The 17,468-nt window shown below is 44.7% G+C and overlaps 1 protein-coding gene across 1 annotated transcript in view; it reads left to right on the forward strand.

Annotated features, from left to right (window-relative positions):
- The window catches only part of ADD2 (adducin 2), a 58,750-nt gene that overhangs the window by 17,924 nt on the left and 23,358 nt on the right, over nt 1-17,468 (forward strand). Inside the window, exons 5-10 of the mRNA XM_008058776.2 lie at nt 4,288-4,439; nt 4,835-4,915; nt 7,898-8,047; nt 9,212-9,355; nt 11,690-11,788; nt 15,457-15,633. Of these exons, the coding sequence (XP_008056967.1) occupies nt 4,288-4,439; nt 4,835-4,915; nt 7,898-8,047; nt 9,212-9,355; nt 11,690-11,788; nt 15,457-15,633 (803 nt within the window). The remainder of the gene's footprint in view (nt 1-4,287; nt 4,440-4,834; nt 4,916-7,897; nt 8,048-9,211; nt 9,356-11,689; nt 11,789-15,456; nt 15,634-17,468) is intronic.

Here is a 17,468-nt window from a genome sequence, read left to right on the forward strand (position 1 = left end):
ACTTACAATAATATTTTTACCATTTAAACTTTCTGCTGTGAACAAGGTGATATCCCATTCTCATTCCTGGTACTGTGTATGTTGACTTCCTCTTTCCTGACCATCCAGATGTTTGTTTATTCCCAGATCTTCTCATGTCAACCGGTTCTTGGATTTACTTATTGGTTATGGTATTCTTCCTGTTTCCTAGTTCATTAATTTGTTTTTAGATTTATTAATTCTTTTCCATTACTTTTCCTTGGTTTATTTTGTTCCTCATTTTTTTTTAGGATAGAATAAAATTGATTTGATTTCTTTTCATATTTAATTTAATAATAAAGACATTTAAGTCTATACATTTTTTTTTCTGTTTATGTGTTTGGCTTTATCCCATGAATTTGACACAGTATTTCTTTTATTGTAATTTCTAAATAGCTTGCAGTTGCTGTTTTGACTTTATTTTTATTTTAAGAGCTGCCTGGGATTGTGTTTTCTTATTTCCAAATGGTTAAATGAATATTCTTTGAAAGATTTGTTAGTAATGTTGGGTTTTATTGCATTATGTTTAGAAAATGTGGCCCATTTAATTTCCATGTTGGAGATTTATTGAGATATACTTTGTGGCCTAATAATGCCATTTTAGGATGATCTATGGGTATAGACTATCTCTAGGGCATAGTATTTATATTTTCATTTGTATTTGATTTTGTGAAAAATGAGAGTTGTGCTATCTGCCATTGTATTTGATTTCTGTTCATTTCCCTTTGTAATTATGATAGCTTTTGCTGTTCATTTCCCTTTGTATTTATGATAGCTCTTGCTTTATATATCTTGATGGAATACTATTTGGAGTATAAGCATTCTTTTTTTTGAAAATTATTTTTATTTTTAGAGACAAGGTCTTGTAGTGTCATCCAGGCTGAAACGCAGTGGTGCAATCATAGCTCACCATGGTGTTGAACTCCTGGGCTCAAGCATTCCTCCCACCTCAGCCTCCCAAGTCTGGGATTACAGATGTGAGCCACTGCACCTGGCCATAAGCATTCTTTATAGCTATAGTTTCATTATAAATTTCATTCTGATTATAAATTGTTTCATTATAAATTTATAAATTTTAACTCATATAAAATGACGTACAAGATAGCTCCTTTGTCTAAGAGACTATTGTTTTGCCTGACTTCCACTTTGATAATAATATTTGATAATAATATAATAATTAATACTATATTAATTTTTTGGTTCATATTTGCCTGGTGTACTTTTGATGTTTCTTTTATTTTTATCTGTTTTGAGTCACTGTATTGTAGTGTTTTCTGTTTTTGTGTTTTTTGTAAACCTTCTGTAGCATTGTCTTCTGGCATTCTCTGGCCACAACAGAGAACTCTGAGACAGTCTATTTCTTGTTCCTTTGTAGGTGACCAATTTTTTTCCTAGATGCTTGTGGATTTTTCCCTTATTCTTATATTTCAGAAATGTTGCCTGCAAGTATATAATTGTAGGCTTTTTTAATGAGCTTCTCCTGCCCTGTAATGAAGTAAGTCCTTCTTTCAGTTCAGAAATGTTTTCTTCTATTTGATCAATACTGATTATCTATATGCTGGCTTTCAGATCTTTGTCTCCCAAATATGTTACATTCTCTACCATCATTGTCATATCTCTGTCCTTATACTCTTCTTCTTGACAGAGGAATAGGGCTGAACAGCATTTCTATTGCCTCACCAATCAGCATCTGCCAGGAAGATAGATGGATGCCTGAAAGTCTGCTTAATCCGCATCCAGGGGTATCTGAGTCAAGGGCTGTGAAGAGGGGAAGTTTCAAATGTCATGAGTTCAAGCCCAGATGGGTTGTTTTCTTTCTAGCTCCATTTGCCTTAGAATTTGAGGCTTTTGGGGCATTAGTGTCATCTAGTCCTAGCTTTTAGGAGGTTTGGTGACTTTTATTTTTTTGTGTGTGTTTTCTTTTTTCTTTTTTTTTTGAGTTGGAGTCTCATTCTGTCACCCAGACTGGAGTGCAGTGGCCGCTCCTGGCCACCACAGCCTCAACCTGCTGGGCTCCGGCGATCCTTCCGCCTCAGCCTTCCTTCCAAGTAGCTGGAACTACAGGCGTGCGTTACTACGCCCGGCTCGTTGTGTGTGTTTTCTTAAATTGAATAAACGTTTCTGTTAGATCTGATTTATAAACGTGGCATTTAGCCATCCTAACTTTCATGAGGTTGATCAGAACAAGCATTTTTTAAAACTTGTACTATATTTAATTTTTTTTATATTGATAAATAATAGTCATATATATTTATGGGGTACATGTGATGTTTTGATACATGCATACAATGTGAAATCAAATCAGGACAATTGAGCTATCCATCACCTCAAACATTTGTCATTTCTTTATGTCGGGAAAATTCCAAATCTTCACTTTTAGCTCTTTTGAGATATACTATAAATTCATAACTATAGTTGCCCTACTATACAATCAAACACTAGAACTTATTCCTTCTATCTAACTGTATTTTGTGCCCCTTAGCCCATCTCTCTCCATCCCCTGCTCTTAAGCTCAGGGGATCAGGAACTCCTATTGAGCCCTCCTGTTCTCTTCTCCTGCCCTTGGTCCTGTGGGTCAGGGCATCCTCATAGCTGCAACTCCACGTGGTGGGGGAGGGGGAATCTCTTTGATGCAGGACACAGAGGATGTGGTGGAGTGAGTGTTTTCAGACCTGTTCTGGCCTCTATAGTTATTCTGGCCTCTATAGTTATTCGTTACAGAAGTATTCAAAGAAAGGTAGGTCTGAAGACTCTCCCAGTAACAGCTTCACCTGCCTGGCTTTGCCCAAGGCCATATGCTCTTGATATGTCCTCCCTTCTTGCTGCCAGGGATGAAGCTAAGAGGCAACTTCTTGTCTGAGGATCTCCCAGAGAGGGGGCAGAGGTGCCAGACTGGTCGATTTGAATGAAAAATCCTTGACTTTAGAATTTCATTGTTTCTTTTGACTGTCTAACTGGGCCTTTGGACCGCAACTGTCCCTGTCATCTGTGTGTACTGGGCATGTGCCTTGGAGGTGTATCACGTCTGGTCAGCACAGGCCCTTTGGGTGCATTTCCTGGGGTGAGTCAAGGTATGCTCTGCTTGCTGGATGTTGGCCCAGCAGCACCCAGTTCGTCCTCACAGTTGCAGACCATCTCATCACTTCAACTAATGCCAAACCTGACACAGGACAAACATCACATTGTGTTACAGTGAAGTTTACAGAGACAGCGAAAGCTTCCGAAGAGCATTCTAATTCATTAAAGCTCGTATTGGGGAGCTAAGAGAGGCAGCATCAGAAGGTTCTCAGCTAGACACATTTTAAGCCAGAATCCCTTCCTGTTGATTATTTTACTGGTTCCTAGATGCTGACTAATCCAAGTGCCAGGACTCAGATGTGCTCTACCTTCCTGAGGCATGTAGGCAGTGGTTGTCATGGTTAATGGGATAAACTGGGTGAGGTAGATCCTTTGTGTGCCCTGAGGTCAAGACTGTCAAACCTTCTAGGTCCATTTCCAAATCGCTTCACATCTCCCCAAGTCCTCAGAAAGAACCATCGTAGAACCAAGGGACTGCATGTCCAGAGAGGAGCAGATGTGCCTGCTTGAGGCCTCCAGCCCTTCAGCCATCATACCACATTGACTTCTGGGAGTTTGTGATTTGATTTGGCTTTCTATTTGCCCTGTCTCCAAGTCACAGAAAATGTTACTACATGGTGTGGTTAAAACAACATGATAATAGAAGATTTAATGATTAATAACGTCTTCATTAAAACTAAATGATAGACTGGGCATGGTGACTCACTCATGCCTATAATCTCAGCACTTTGGGATACTGAGGAAGGAGGATTGCTTGAACCCAGGAGTTTGAGACCAGCCTAGATAACAGAGTGAGACCCCCATCTCTAAAAAAAAAGACCTAAGTGATGAAATATACTTATATTTTCATTCAGATATTTATTCTTGCATTTATTCAATGCTCATCTTTAGAATTTATGGTAAGCTTGACATTCCAAGAACCCTATGTCCTTGAGTCTTACCATGATTTTTGACCAAACGCAATGTCATGATTACCCAAATGAGTGAAGGACTTTATTGGGCACAAATATTCATTCTGTGGACCGTCTTCCCTTGGGTAAGGATCAAATAATGTTTAATTCCCTGCCTGGGAAGTCTCTTGTGCAGTTGTAGTGCCAGTGAGAATTGGGAGAACATTGAAACAAGGAAGGGGAGGGCAGATGGGAGCCCCTGACTCTGAGAGAGCTGCAGTGTTTGGGCCTGTCCCCGCAGACTTCTCCATGATGACGCCCATCAATGACCTCCACACAGCCGACTCCCTGAACCTGGCCAAGGGGGAGCGGCTCATGCGGTGTAAGATCAGCAGTGTCTACCGACTCCTGGACCTCTATGGCTGGGCCCAGCTGAGCGACACCTACGTTACGGTGAGGAGAGCAGCTTGGCGTGGGGTGGGGCACTGCATGTGGGAATTCAAAGGGAGAACTCCTGACCTTTAGCATGGCCATGGCATTGCTGGCATGCACTTTGGCCAAAATGCACTGAGCCCTTCCAAGGTTTCCAACCACTGTGGTCACTTTGGTCTATATCTAGGGCTACCCTTGATCATTGTGAGATTCCTTTGGTAGCTCCATTTCCCCAACTCCTAGTAAAGGCTGGATCCTCTTCATCTCTCATGGGGGGCGGGGGGGTGGGGAGATAAGGGTTCATTGGAGGAAGACTTGGATGCAGTGGATTTCAAGGGAGAGGGGATTCAAGCACAATATCCTTGGAAATGTCCCCTCTCCCTCCCTGCCCCTGAGAACGTGTGTCTTTCCTCTAGTTGAGAGTCAGCAAGGAGCAGGACCACTTCCTGATTAGCCCTAAAGGAGTTTCTTGCAGTGAAGTCACAGCGTCCAGCTTGGTGAGTACAGTCCAGCGTGTCATTGCTCACTCCTTATTGAAATAACAGCGCCTCCCTCTGTTCCTACCATGATAGGTCATCTCCAAATCAGTCATCGTTGTCCTGTGGAGCTCACAATCTGGTGGGGAAGAGAAGACACATGGAACAAACTGAGTGCTCAGAGTATGACGCGACCAAAAGAGCAAATGCAGGGTGTGGGCAGCACATGCAGCAGGAGGGAGGAAGAAATGGAGACATGCATGGGGTCCTCTGAACAGACTCAGCCTGGGATCCAACCGCAAAGGGTGGGAGTGGGGGGCCTTCCTAGATAGCGAAGGACATATCAGAATAAGAACCAAAGCAATATGAGATTTTCCTAGCACCAGTGCTGGTAGAGGTCCCTTTTCAGTCCCAGCTCATTTTAGATGAAGCAGGAAGACAATTCCAAAAGTTGTTTTAGTTCAGGAAGGATTTATGGGTGGGAGGGAGAATACCCTAGAAAGAACTGTCTTAGAAGCAGAAAAGGCCCAATCTTCAGATGCGTGGGTGACAGCTGCTGTGCTGTGTGCCTGGCGAAGTGGACACCACCCCAGGGCCTCACCAGCCTTGAGAAAAGCTCAAGTGTAGAGTCCAGCTACTCATTCAAAAGTCCAGGCTGACAAAGTCACAGAATATCTTGGCAGGGTAGGACCTTGACATTGGGCAAGGCCATGTTAGAAGGCAGGAGAGGACACTGGTGTGCAGAGCGGATAAGCAACTTGCATAAGGCTGCCCAAGGAAGTGATGGCCAAGTCAGAACTGGGACCACAGAGACAAGGATGACATAGGCTCTGTCTTTAAGGTGTTTGCGGTCTGGTTGGGGGAAAGAGGTAACCAGCAGATAGGGAGCCTGGAAAAGGGACACCCAACCTTTCCAGGAGCTCCGGGGTGGGGGTGGTGGTGAGAGAGGAGGCTTCTATTTGAAACAATGGTGCAGGAGTGGAGCCCTCATCAGTCAGCAGGATAAGCAGACTTGGACCATAGCGACAGGGAGTGGTATGGCAGAGGTGACCTGTGTCCCAAGCATGCACCAAGCCCAGGTGCATGTAAGATCCTTGTGCATTTGGGAGGAAGACAAGTGGCTGAGACTGGTTCAAGTATTTGGTGTCTGGAGGTGAGACTGGCAAGGAGATAGGGGTCCCATAATTAATGGCACAGGAAGCCTTGTTGTGGCCTTTTAACTTTATTCCACTGGACAGGCCGAGCCACTGACATTCTGTAAGCCAATGAGAGATGCAGGCAGGTTTCCTGTTGTAGAAAGAACACTGCCGGCTATATGGAGGCCAGATAACATAAGGACAACTAGTTGGGGCTATTACAGTAAGCTGGGAAGGAAATTCTGGGCCTGCATGCTTAGTGGGCCGGTGATCAGTTGGGTAGAAAGTGTGATGTTGAGTTTGAGGAGCTGGTGAGACATTCAGGGATGTCAGCTGGCATTTGGTTATCCTCGGTTCAGAAGAGATGTAGGCTAGGGATACCCATTGGAGCTGTGGGCATGAAGTGTTTATGGAGTATGTAGGCTTTGGGCTGCTGAATATGGTTGTGCAGTTTGTGTGATGCACAAGGGAGCCTGGTTCATGAAGAAGAGAGGAGAAGATGAAATCCAACCTGTGCTCCACTCACTAAGTGTGTCCCAGCACTGGTGTCTTGTTTTGAATTTGCACAATGGCATCCTCCACACCAATTTTTGTGTCCCTAGGGCTGCCCTCAAGAGGGTGCACCTGCTTTCTCAAGGTTCCATGTGGGATAGTGGCTGTTCTATCAGTCCACGGAGGTTCTTGAGTGACAACAGATTTTTATCCAACAGTGAGATAAAAAATACATAAGGTCAGAGAAAGACCATCCCAGAGAGGGAATTCTAAACAGGCCACATATCTGAGGAAGCAGGAGAGCTGGGCTGAAGGGAATCTAAAGGTCTTCACGGGTCCCTCAGGTTTACAATACCTGAGATGGGAGAGATGCTGCCACTTCCAGGGGTCAGGCCGCTTTGACGTCACGTTCATTCGGTGAAATTCACTTAAGACAACGTTGTAAGCAGGGATTTGCTGAACATCTCATTGATGCTTCTGCTTAAGTAAATGATGTCAGCAGCATGTCTCTTCCTCCATAGGAGAGTCTGTCTCCTTCCTGGGTCTTCATCTTGTCTACCTGGGCTTTGCTGTATCACAGTCATAGAGCTACCTTCCCTGGTGTTGGTGTTCTGTAAAACTGTTTATATTAAGTAGGGAACATCATGGCCAGCAACCAGCCACACACATAGTCATGGAATGTGTGATTTTTTTTTTTTAGCCATGACACCAACTAGGTCCTTGGAGTCAAAAGCAGATTATGAAACCAGTGACTCCTTTCCACTTGTCCTTTAAGAGCTAGCTTTTATGTAATTGGTAAATGTGTATTCTTTATACTATTTTCTTTATCTTTGCATATGGTAAATACTTTTTTTAATTTCAAAGAAAGAAAGAAAGAGCTCAACTTAAGTGTTGTGTCCTTTGAGAAGGGCTCGCTGATTCTCCTGTGCTGTTGGGATTAAAGACTCCTCATATCTGCTTTGAGAGAATTCTGTGCATGACTCTCTTCAAGCACTTTACTATTTGAAGTATGATCTGTGGACCAATATCACTCAAGAACTTGTTAGAAATGCAGATTCTTAGGCCTTGTACTCAGCCTATGAATCAGAATCTGCATTCTGGCAGCATCTTCAAGTGACTCATGTGCACAGCAAAGTTTGAGGAACTCTGTCTAGCATTCTTCCTGAATTATAATCATCTGTGCTCCCATTTGACTGTACACTCACTGAGGGCAGGCACTAGGTCACACGTCTCCCCAACACCAAGCTCACTGTTGCTCATGGTGTATGAATGAGTGAACATAGGTGGGCAGCCCATGCTGGGCCCACCAGCTGGGAAAGGAGTGCAGGGCCTCTGCTGCCCCGTTGCTGCAAGTCTCTCTTCTTCTCTGGCCCAGATCAAGGTGAATATCCTAGGAGAGGTGGTGGAGAAGGGCAGCAGCTGCTTCCCAGTGGACACCACGGGCTTCTGTCTGCACTCAGCCATCTATGCAGCCAGACCCGATGTGCGCTGTGTCATCCACCTGCACACGCCAGCCACGGCAGCGGTGAGTGGGCTCCTTCCCATCTGCTCAAGGAAAGACATGAGCCACTTGGAGGTAGTAGCAACTGATGATAACAGCAACTGCTATTGGATCAGGACTGTGCTATTGAACCAAGAGGTGGTACCTGCCCCCACACAACCCAGGCTCTGGTGAGGACATGTCTTGATAGAGGATAACAAGATGGTGGGAACCTGGACTGTGCCCACTTTTTCATAACTCAGGGTAGGTTGAGAGCTGGGGACAGAGCACACAAAATTGGGAAGAGAGTAGAAGGAATAACCTCAAGGAGCAGGTTGCCCCCCACCCAAGGGTCTCAGTAGCTTCTCCATGTTTACCTAAGGCATTACCTGTCACTTGGAAAGACAGCAGAAAACCAGTTCTGGGCATTTCCCCAACCCTCAGGCCATCCTACTGATGCCCAGGCCACACACCAACAGGGACAGGTTTGACTTGCCACCAACCTGTTATTTTCTCAGCAAAGCACACTGGTTATGAGCTTCCGATTGGGGCTAAGACTCAACGATATATTTGTGCCAAATGTGCATCTCTGCAGAGCACAGAGCTGAGTTGGAGGGCATAAATGAGTGAAGGAGGGAAAGGCTCTTCTAAACCTCTCCAGGCTCCTTGCCTTTGATAAAAGATGGGGCTAGGGATTACAACCTGGGTTTTAACCCTGGTCCCTGGCACTTGTATTGCCCCAGTGCCATAAAATGGGACTTCTTAATGGGCCTCCCTGAAGTGAGGAGTGTGGCCATTTCTGCACTAAAACCAAGGCTGAGGGTTTCCAGCTTTTCCCAGGGGACCTGGACTATGCTTCACCCAACCTGGTGCAAACTCTACCACATTCTGCCTTTTCCCAGAGTCATCTGACAAGATGGGGTCAGGGGTGGCAATAGCTCTCTTGGGTGCATTCTTTCCAGTGATTCTAAAAGGTAATGTATTGACATGGCTTCTGCGAAAACTGTGATGGAAAGACGTTAGAGCAAGCCTCACAGCAGAACTGGGCCCACTGGAGGAGGAGGCAAGGCCTTTCTCAAGTGCCTGCTCCCTACCTTCACCCCCGCATCCCCCAGAGTAGAACTGGACTGTGCTGCTCTGAGGAAAGGGCGGAAATGCAGCACACAGCTGGGGGAGCTGTGGTACTGACCATGCCATTGTCTCTCCAAGGTGTCAGCCATGAAGTGGGGCCTCCTTCCTGTCTCCCACAATGCCCTGCTGGTGGGGGACATGGCCTATTATGACTTCAATGGGGAAATGGAGCAGGAAGCCGATCGGATCAACCTGCAGAAGTGCCTTGGACCCACCTGCAAGGTTAGTTCCGCTCTTCTGGAATGGCATTGTCAAAGCCGATGTCTTAAAAGTGACATATATCCATTAAAGAATATTTAGGGGCTGTAGATAAACTAGAAAGGGAGGGAGGGAGGAAGGGAAGGGGGGAAGGGAAGAAAGGAAGGAAGGAAGGAAGGAAGGAAGGAAGGACGGACGAACACATCTATCACACTACCCTGAGGTTTTGGTGCACACCTCAATATATTCAAATATGTTTACAAAACTAAAAATCATAAACTCCCCTTTTTCTCTTAGCAAGATACAATAAATGCTTTTGTATATTATGAAATATTTTCCCTATCACTGTTTCAAAGTATTAAACTATATGCATTATGTGAGTGGCTGTGCTACTTTTTACTTGAACACTGCTCTGTGGTTGGACACTGGAAGGGTTTCCCTTCAAGTTTTCTCTTCATAAAAACAGCACTGTGATGAAAACCTTTTCAGCTAAGCCTTTGTGTCCACTTGAGATGGTTTCCTTAGGACAAATTTCTGGGGATGCGCATTTTAGAACTCTTAATCCATATTGCCAGATTGCCCCCACAAAGTTTGTTCCCTCTCCCACCCCTTGTCTAGTAGGTGAGGATGCAGTTTCCCTTCAGTCTTCCCAAACCTTAGTGTTATCACTTACTTAGTGTTATTTACTTGTTTTTGTCAACGTGCTAGAGAAAAACAGAACCTCATTATTGCTTGGTATGTTAGTCCATTGGTATTGCTATAAAGGAATACCTGAGGCTGGGTACTTTATTAAGGAAAGAGGCTTATTTTCAGCACAGCTGCAGGCTGTTCAAGAAACATGGTACCAGCATCTGCTTCTGGTGAGGGCTTCAGGGAGCTTCTACTCAGGGCTGAAGGTCAAGGGGAACAGATGCATCACATGGCAAGAAAGGAGCAAGCAAGAGGAGGAGGTCCCAGAGGCTTTTTTAATGAATAGAGCAAGAATAATCATCACCAAGCCATTCATAGGGGATCCACCTCCATTACCCAAACACCTCCCACTAGGCCCCACTTCCAACATTGGGGGTCAGATTTCAATGTGAGACTTGGAGGGGACAAATATCCAAATGGTATCACTTGGCATAAGGCTTAACAGCACATAACTGGGGGTGTTCGGCTCAGTGTGGAAGAGCATCAGAACCGAGCCTGGATTGATGGGCTGTTGCTGCCGTCCTGAAGAGGAGCACACTACCGTAGTCATTTCCTGTCAGAATCCCTGTCTTCTCATCTCTTAACTCGGGTGAGAAATCCTGCCACTGGCTCCTGACATCCTCCAAAGCATCATTTGCAGTGGCCAGGAGAGACATGAGATACATGAAGCGCTGCAAGAATTTGAGAGATCAGATATTCATTGTTTTCAGTATTTTTTGTGGGCCACCATCATTGTCTCTGTTTCTCTGGCACTTGGGAGGAAAAAACACCAGCTGTTTTCAGCAAGAGAGGATGTGATGTTTAGAGCTCCCAGGCCTTAGCCCAGGCTCTCCAAGAACAGAGCTGACACATGGGTCTGTAACCCAGCTCCCAAGCAGGTATCATCTGTTTTTAGAGAGTTCTTAAAGGTAAAACCAACCAGGAAAAGTTTCTGACAGAGAGGATACACTGGGACTTGGGAGAGTTTTGCTTTTGGTACAGATTCATTTTTGGTCTTCCTCGCTTTTATCTGCTCACCCTGGCTGAATCAGAAACACTGCACCAACAGTGAGAAGCCCTGGATCTAGTTCAGATGCTGCTCCTAGTTAGCTGAGAGACTTTCCCTTTCTTTAGCCCTACAGGTGCTACACTAAGTACTTCACAGTTCCTCATTTGTGAAACCAGTGAGGTAGATTAGAAGGTTACCATGCTCTTGCTCATAGAACTGTGGAATCTTGGAGCCAGTAGGGCCTTATTGAGCTTGTGGAGTGGAAACCCAGGGCCCAGAGAGCTCATGTGACTGCCTGTTTTGCAGAGCCACCTCTCAGAGAACCAACCCCTTGGGTTTGACTCCCAGGTCAACTCAGTCACAGTGGCAAGGGATTGCTTTTAAGGTGGGGTCTTTGTATTGGACGTCAATTTACTTTAACATACACACTCGTTTTTCAAACTTCTGAGCTCCCCAATGTCTAAAATTCCAGGCATTGCCCAAAGAACTTGACCAAGCTACTTAATCTGTTTTAAAATGCCTTTTCAATTTCTTAGGGTTAAAATTGCATGAACAAGGAGTTTGGGGGAGAAGCCCTGGGGTTAGATGTGCAAATAGATCTAAATAAAATAAAAACACTCTCCCTCTTAACTAAAGTAGAGAAGGCTTAAGGTTTTAATTGGCTGTTTACTCACCTACAGATTCTGGTGCTAAGAAACCATGGAGTGGTTGCTCTAGGCGACACTGTGGAGGAGGCGTTTTATAAGGTCTTCCACCTGCAGGCTGCATGTGAGATACAGGTGAGCCTCTGAGAAGTGGGCCGGGAAGTGGATTCTGGCAGGGGCCTGTGGGCAAAGGCAGCAACCCTGTTGGCTGTGATTCAGGGAGTCCTTTGAGCCTTGCCTTCCTTTCTTTTTTGGTTGGGGTAGGGGGAGTCTACAAAGCCCAGGAACATGGTCAAGTCCAGAAAGAGAAGTGGAAAGTAGGCCAGCGGGAGGGTTGGCACAGCACGCTGGTCAGGACAACCCCAAGGTGATGTCCAGGGAGCCCATCATGGAGTCCCCTAACCGATACGGGTTGGAGAAGACAGAGTTTCGGTGATCTCAGAACCCCCAGAAGAGCTAGTGCTGAAGCTGTAGGAAAACAGACAAATCTGTAGTTTTACAGACCATAAAGTGGTATTGGATAAGCCAAGCACATGCTCTGTAGCATGGCAAGTTGATCAGGCCTTCCACAGCCCTGGAAAGACTTGTGAACCGGGGCGACTGAGCTCCATCATCCCTGCTCTGGCTGCGTGCCCTTGGGCGGAGGACTTGTCTTCTTTGAGCCTCTGTTTCCTCAGCTATATACATGGGGCCTAGTGGGTCGTCATGAGCGCAGGGCTTTTCAGACAAGGAGAGGTGTTACTGACAGCATTTTTAGGACTTGGTTGGCATAAGGAGAGGCTGGTTGCCCCTGACGAGTCAGCTTTGGGCCAAGTCCTTTGGGTGTCCCACCTGCCCTCTTCTGGCTGGCCGGGACAAAACTGCACCCAGAGAAAGATGCCTGTCTTTCTCTTGGAGTTACTCTGGGAGGGATGAGATCTGCCCAGAAGCATCGCTGGTGGAGGCTCTGCAGTGGTACCCCTTCAATAGTTTTTAAAGGAATATCTTGAGAGATCAGCTGTGAAGATAATGATGAAGATGTGTTAGAGGAAGTGGTCGGCACATGAGGATGTGGGGAAGGTGGACCCAGGTGGTTAACTTTCTGATGTGGTAGCCCCGGCCCGACGAAGGATGCTGGTCCTGAGCTCTGGCCAGTGACTAGTTAAGAAGCTGGTGGAGCCTCTGGTATAAAGAGAAACCACTTTTTGTTTTTTACATCTGAACTCTCAAAATTTCCCCATCTTCCTTTTGCAGAAGAGGCTCCCATGAGAAAATAGCTCATGTAAAAACCTCATCTCTTTGCAAAGACAATCCAGCCCTAAACATGAACGGAGAGAGATGCCCATGTGTCCCCCTACATGGTGATATGTGCCTCTCTCAGGATCCAGACTCCCCAGAAATGACCACGGGCAATTTAGCCAAAGGCAAGTGGCCATCTGTGGTCGAAGGGCAGAGCTGGCGGCCACTGTCCCTGACAGCCCCCCGACTGCTGTCACTTTCTGTTCAGAACTGGTTTGATGAGACTTGATGTAGTACTTCAGGCAGTGCAGGCAGATAACCCCCCAAAAGCTCCAGTGGCTTTTTTTCCCCCAAGCTGGTAGAGCAGAGAGGCTTCTAGAGGGAAGAATGGAGCTGAAAGATGTGGAAGAAAATCAGGAAAGATTAGACCAGAGGTGTGGGTAGGTTAGGACATAAAGGAGCGCTAGCAGCAGCAATCTGCAGGTGCCGTTGGAATTGTAGCCCTGGCCAGGTCATTTTTGGGTGGAGCGGCCAGCACTGAAGCTCTGGCTCCATTGTGGACCGACTTTTCTCCCCCAGTGACCTTGGCAAACAGGCAAACGTGGCTGTGGTCATGTTAGCAGTGTGGGGCCGAGAGCCTGTTCAGTTCTCTTGGGGATGCTGTTCTCTTTGCTCCTCATCAAGTTAGGGTTCCAGAAAACTGGGTCATCTCCAGCTGAGGCGAGCAGCTCCCTGCTCTGCTGACAGGCAGATGGGAAGAAACTCAGGCAGTTCTTCTCCATCTGGTACCCATCGCCATGGAAACCCAGGGAGGAAGAGAGAGGCGGGAGGAGGCAGCCCTTGCAGGGTTCTCCCTCTCCCCTTCTCCATTAATGACCAGTCCCCAGGGGATATTGCCTCTCAGAATTCATATATCAAGACATTTATATGGCATGCTCTATGTACCAGGTGCTACACTAAGTACCTCACAACTATTACCTTAAAGACTTATCACGAGGTAGGTACTGCTATTTTCATTTTACAGATGAGGAAACTGAAGCACAGAGATGGTAAAAAGCTTTCTAGGGTCCCACAGTGAATAAGTGGCAGAGCCAAGATTCAAATCCAGGCAACCTGGCACTCAGGTGCATGCCCTAAACACTACCTAAAGAAGCACTGCCTATCCAAGGCAGAAAGGGTCAGTGGGAAAGGTCTGCCTTCAGGCGGGCACGTGCCTGGGATGAGAAGGCCATAGAAATATTCTTGCCTCCTCCTCTTCACAGAGTGATGGGAGCCACCTGGGAAGGCTGCCTGGCTGACTTCAGAGAAGTATCACAGGGATGTTTGCAATATGAATTTAATAGATTCCACGGTCTGTTCCAGTTCTCATGGCTGCATAGACCTGTATTTGTCAGCAGACTAATTGGATCCTTTCATTTGCAGTAAAAAAAAAAAAAAAAGAAAGAAAGAGAGAGAGAGAGAGAAAGAAAGAGAAAGAAAGAAAGAAACCTGTCACAAAACACTGCAACACTGAAAGTTCATGTAATTGGAACAGTTCCCCTATAATAAACCAGCTTACATGGGATATCAAATCTTACTCAGAATGCTAATGTCATGTGAGGTGCAAAACATCTGTCTCACTACCTGGAACACTCAAAAGTCATCCTCTCTCTCTGTAGCTGGACTTATCCAGGAAGCCAGATCCTAACCAATTATATGTGAGTGGTGGGGTAAATAGAATGTATCATGAGATGAACATGGAATTAGAAAATGAGCCTCATTAGGTTAAGGAATGTTTTTAGATCATTCTCAAATCACCTGCTGTATATACACACCTCTTGTCCTAATACTCAAAATCCACTGCCTGTGTCATCCCCGCCCCATGGAGCCTTGACAATGGGACAAACACCCTAAGCCCTGGGTGGAACCAGCCTCTGCACAGTGCCTGACCGTGCACCATCAACATTTTATCTGTCTCCTTTTCTGGGTTCCGCTGACTGACTAATCCCATTGTGAAGGATGCGTTCTTCCTTTAGACCTGCTAATTCATCCCATCAGATTACACGCCTAGTTCTTTCAAGTGACCTAACAAAATACGGAAGATATGTTAAACAAACAGAAAATTGCTGAGAATAACATAATAGACACCCATACCTACTATTCAGAACAAATATTCACAACCTTTTTGCTTCAAATCTTTTCCCCTTAAAGAAATAAAATATTACAGATAAGAACCAAAGTTCCCTTTGGATCTCTTTCCAATCTCGTACTCTCTCCCTCATCAGAAATAATCACAATTCTAAGTTGGTCTATACCTAGGTAACTTTCAGTCTTCTGTATTGTTTAATTCTTAAGATTTAACACTTGCTATTTCCTTCTCTGTAATTCCCAAGAACTGACATCAGGAAATAAACTACTAATACCTGTGTCCTTGGAAACAGGTGTGTGCCCTACAGGTTTGCATGGTTTTTCCTCAGTTTCTCAGACATCTCTGGTTTCTAAGTTCTTCTCTGTGATCCCCTCTCCCCCATTACATATGAGAGTATAAGTAAGTATAGGGATACCCCTGTGCACCTGGGCTGAGGACTCTCTGCTCTCTGCTGCAGGTATCAGCTCTGTCCAGCGCTGGGGGTGTGGAGAACCTCATCCTCCTGGAGCAGGAAAAGCACCGGCCCCACGAAGTGGGCTCTGTGCAGTGGGCTGGGAGTACTTTTGGGCCCATGCAGAAGAGCCGGCTGGGGGAGCACGAGTTTGAGGCCCTCATGAGAATGCTGGACAACCTGGTGAGTCCCCTACTTTTGTCCTCCCAGGTCAGTTCATTAAGGCTTAGCCTTTGGATCCAGGGAGTGCAAGGCATTAGGTGGCCCCGAGAGCTGCCAGCCTCACAGTTAAGTTGCGGAAGCCTTGTTGATTGGCAATTTGATTTAGAATTTGTGGTCATTCTAATAGTAGTTGAGTTTTCTTAAACAGTGGCCTTTGCCACCCCCCACTAAGTGCTTGGATGTTATCATATCTGCAGAATGCTCTACTAAAAGTAATCTAGTAAAAACCAGAACACAGAGCCTCTCTTATGTTGGGGCTTTGCTCACATCTCTTGTGCCAATAGTTCTGCCTTTCTTTTGAAGCTCATGACTTCAAGACAGGAAGCACATAATACTACTAATTTCCTTATTCCTGGGCAGCAGCTTTATAACAGTGTCCTATTGTAATGAATAAATGAATCAATCAGTCATGTAAGGGATTAAACTGGTATGTGTCTAGGAATGGGCTGGTTCTTTAAAGGATGCAACAAATTTTAAAGACATTCTTTTTTCTTCTAGGGGCTAACAATTTAGTTGATGATATGGGGTATAAACAGGCTACAGTTCAAGAATAAGAGGAAAGCATGTGCAGTGAGGAGCTTATTGCAGCAAGAGATGATAAATTCTGAGATTGTTCAAAGAAGTGAAAGATGACATTCTGTCTGATTCATTTTTCCCATTCTCACTGCTACTGCCTTGGACCCTCTTTATCATGTCAAGGTCATTGTCATGATTAATAATTTTATCCGTGTTCAGTTCCTTCAGATCATCTCTACCTTATTACCAGGCTGACCATAAGAGTCATTTTTAGTGATAAAAGGTCCAATTCACAAGGAAAATACAACTCCCATTAACATTTGTGTGCTGAGTAATCTACATCTAAATAAAGCACAATGGGGCAAGTGTGGTGGCTCAAGCCTGTAATCCCAACACTTTGGGATGCTGAGGTGAGAGGATTACCTGAGTTCAGGGCTTCAAGACCAGCCTGAGCAACTTGGTGAGAACCTGTCTCTATATAAATTTTAAAAAAAAAATTAGCCAGGCGTGGTGGCATGTGCCTGTAGTTCTAGCTACTTGGAAGGCTGAGGCAGAAGGATGGCCTGAGCCCAGCAGTTCAAGGCTGCGATGCCATGAGTATGCTGCTGTACTCAGCCTGGGTGACAGAGTGAGACTCTGACTCGAAAAATAAAATAAATTAATTAATTAAATAAGGCACCATGAATAGATGGTTTCAACCTTTAAGCAACACAATTTTTATGTTACTTAAACCATTTCAGAGAAGAGTGAAAGAAGGATACTAAGCCACAATAATTATAACATATTTAGACCAGTTTCACTTCGAATGTTGATGAAAAATGCCTCATGAAAACTGGTAAATTGTATCAAGCTTAAAATTAGAATAATAATATGCAATAACAAAATGAGGGCTCTTTCCTATAATTCAAGGATGGTTTAATAATATAAATCTTTTAAATGTGTTTCATGATATTGAAGCATCAAAGGACAAAGTCCTCTTAAAGCCTCTTGTGCATTTTAATAAATATCAAGTTATTTGATAAAGATTTAACATTAATTTATAAAAATAATAGCTGTTAGCAAGGACAAGAAGATACTTATTTAACGTGACTAAAATGATTTTTCTCAAGATAAGAGCCAGTATCATTATGAAACACTTAGAAGTATTTTTGTTAAACTTTGAAACAAAACAATGATTCTTTCTCTTAACACTATTATTTAATATTGTTCTGGAATATTATTGGAACTCAATCCAATGAACCATAAATAAGTATAAATATTGTAATGGAAACAAAATTAGT

This window comes from Carlito syrichta, unplaced genomic scaffold, assembly GCF_000164805.1.
Source record: "Carlito syrichta isolate Samal-C Ts95f unplaced genomic scaffold, Tarsius_syrichta-2.0.1 Scaffold303625, whole genome shotgun sequence".
NCBI classification, from domain to species: domain Eukaryota; kingdom Metazoa; phylum Chordata; class Mammalia; order Primates; family Tarsiidae; genus Carlito; species Carlito syrichta.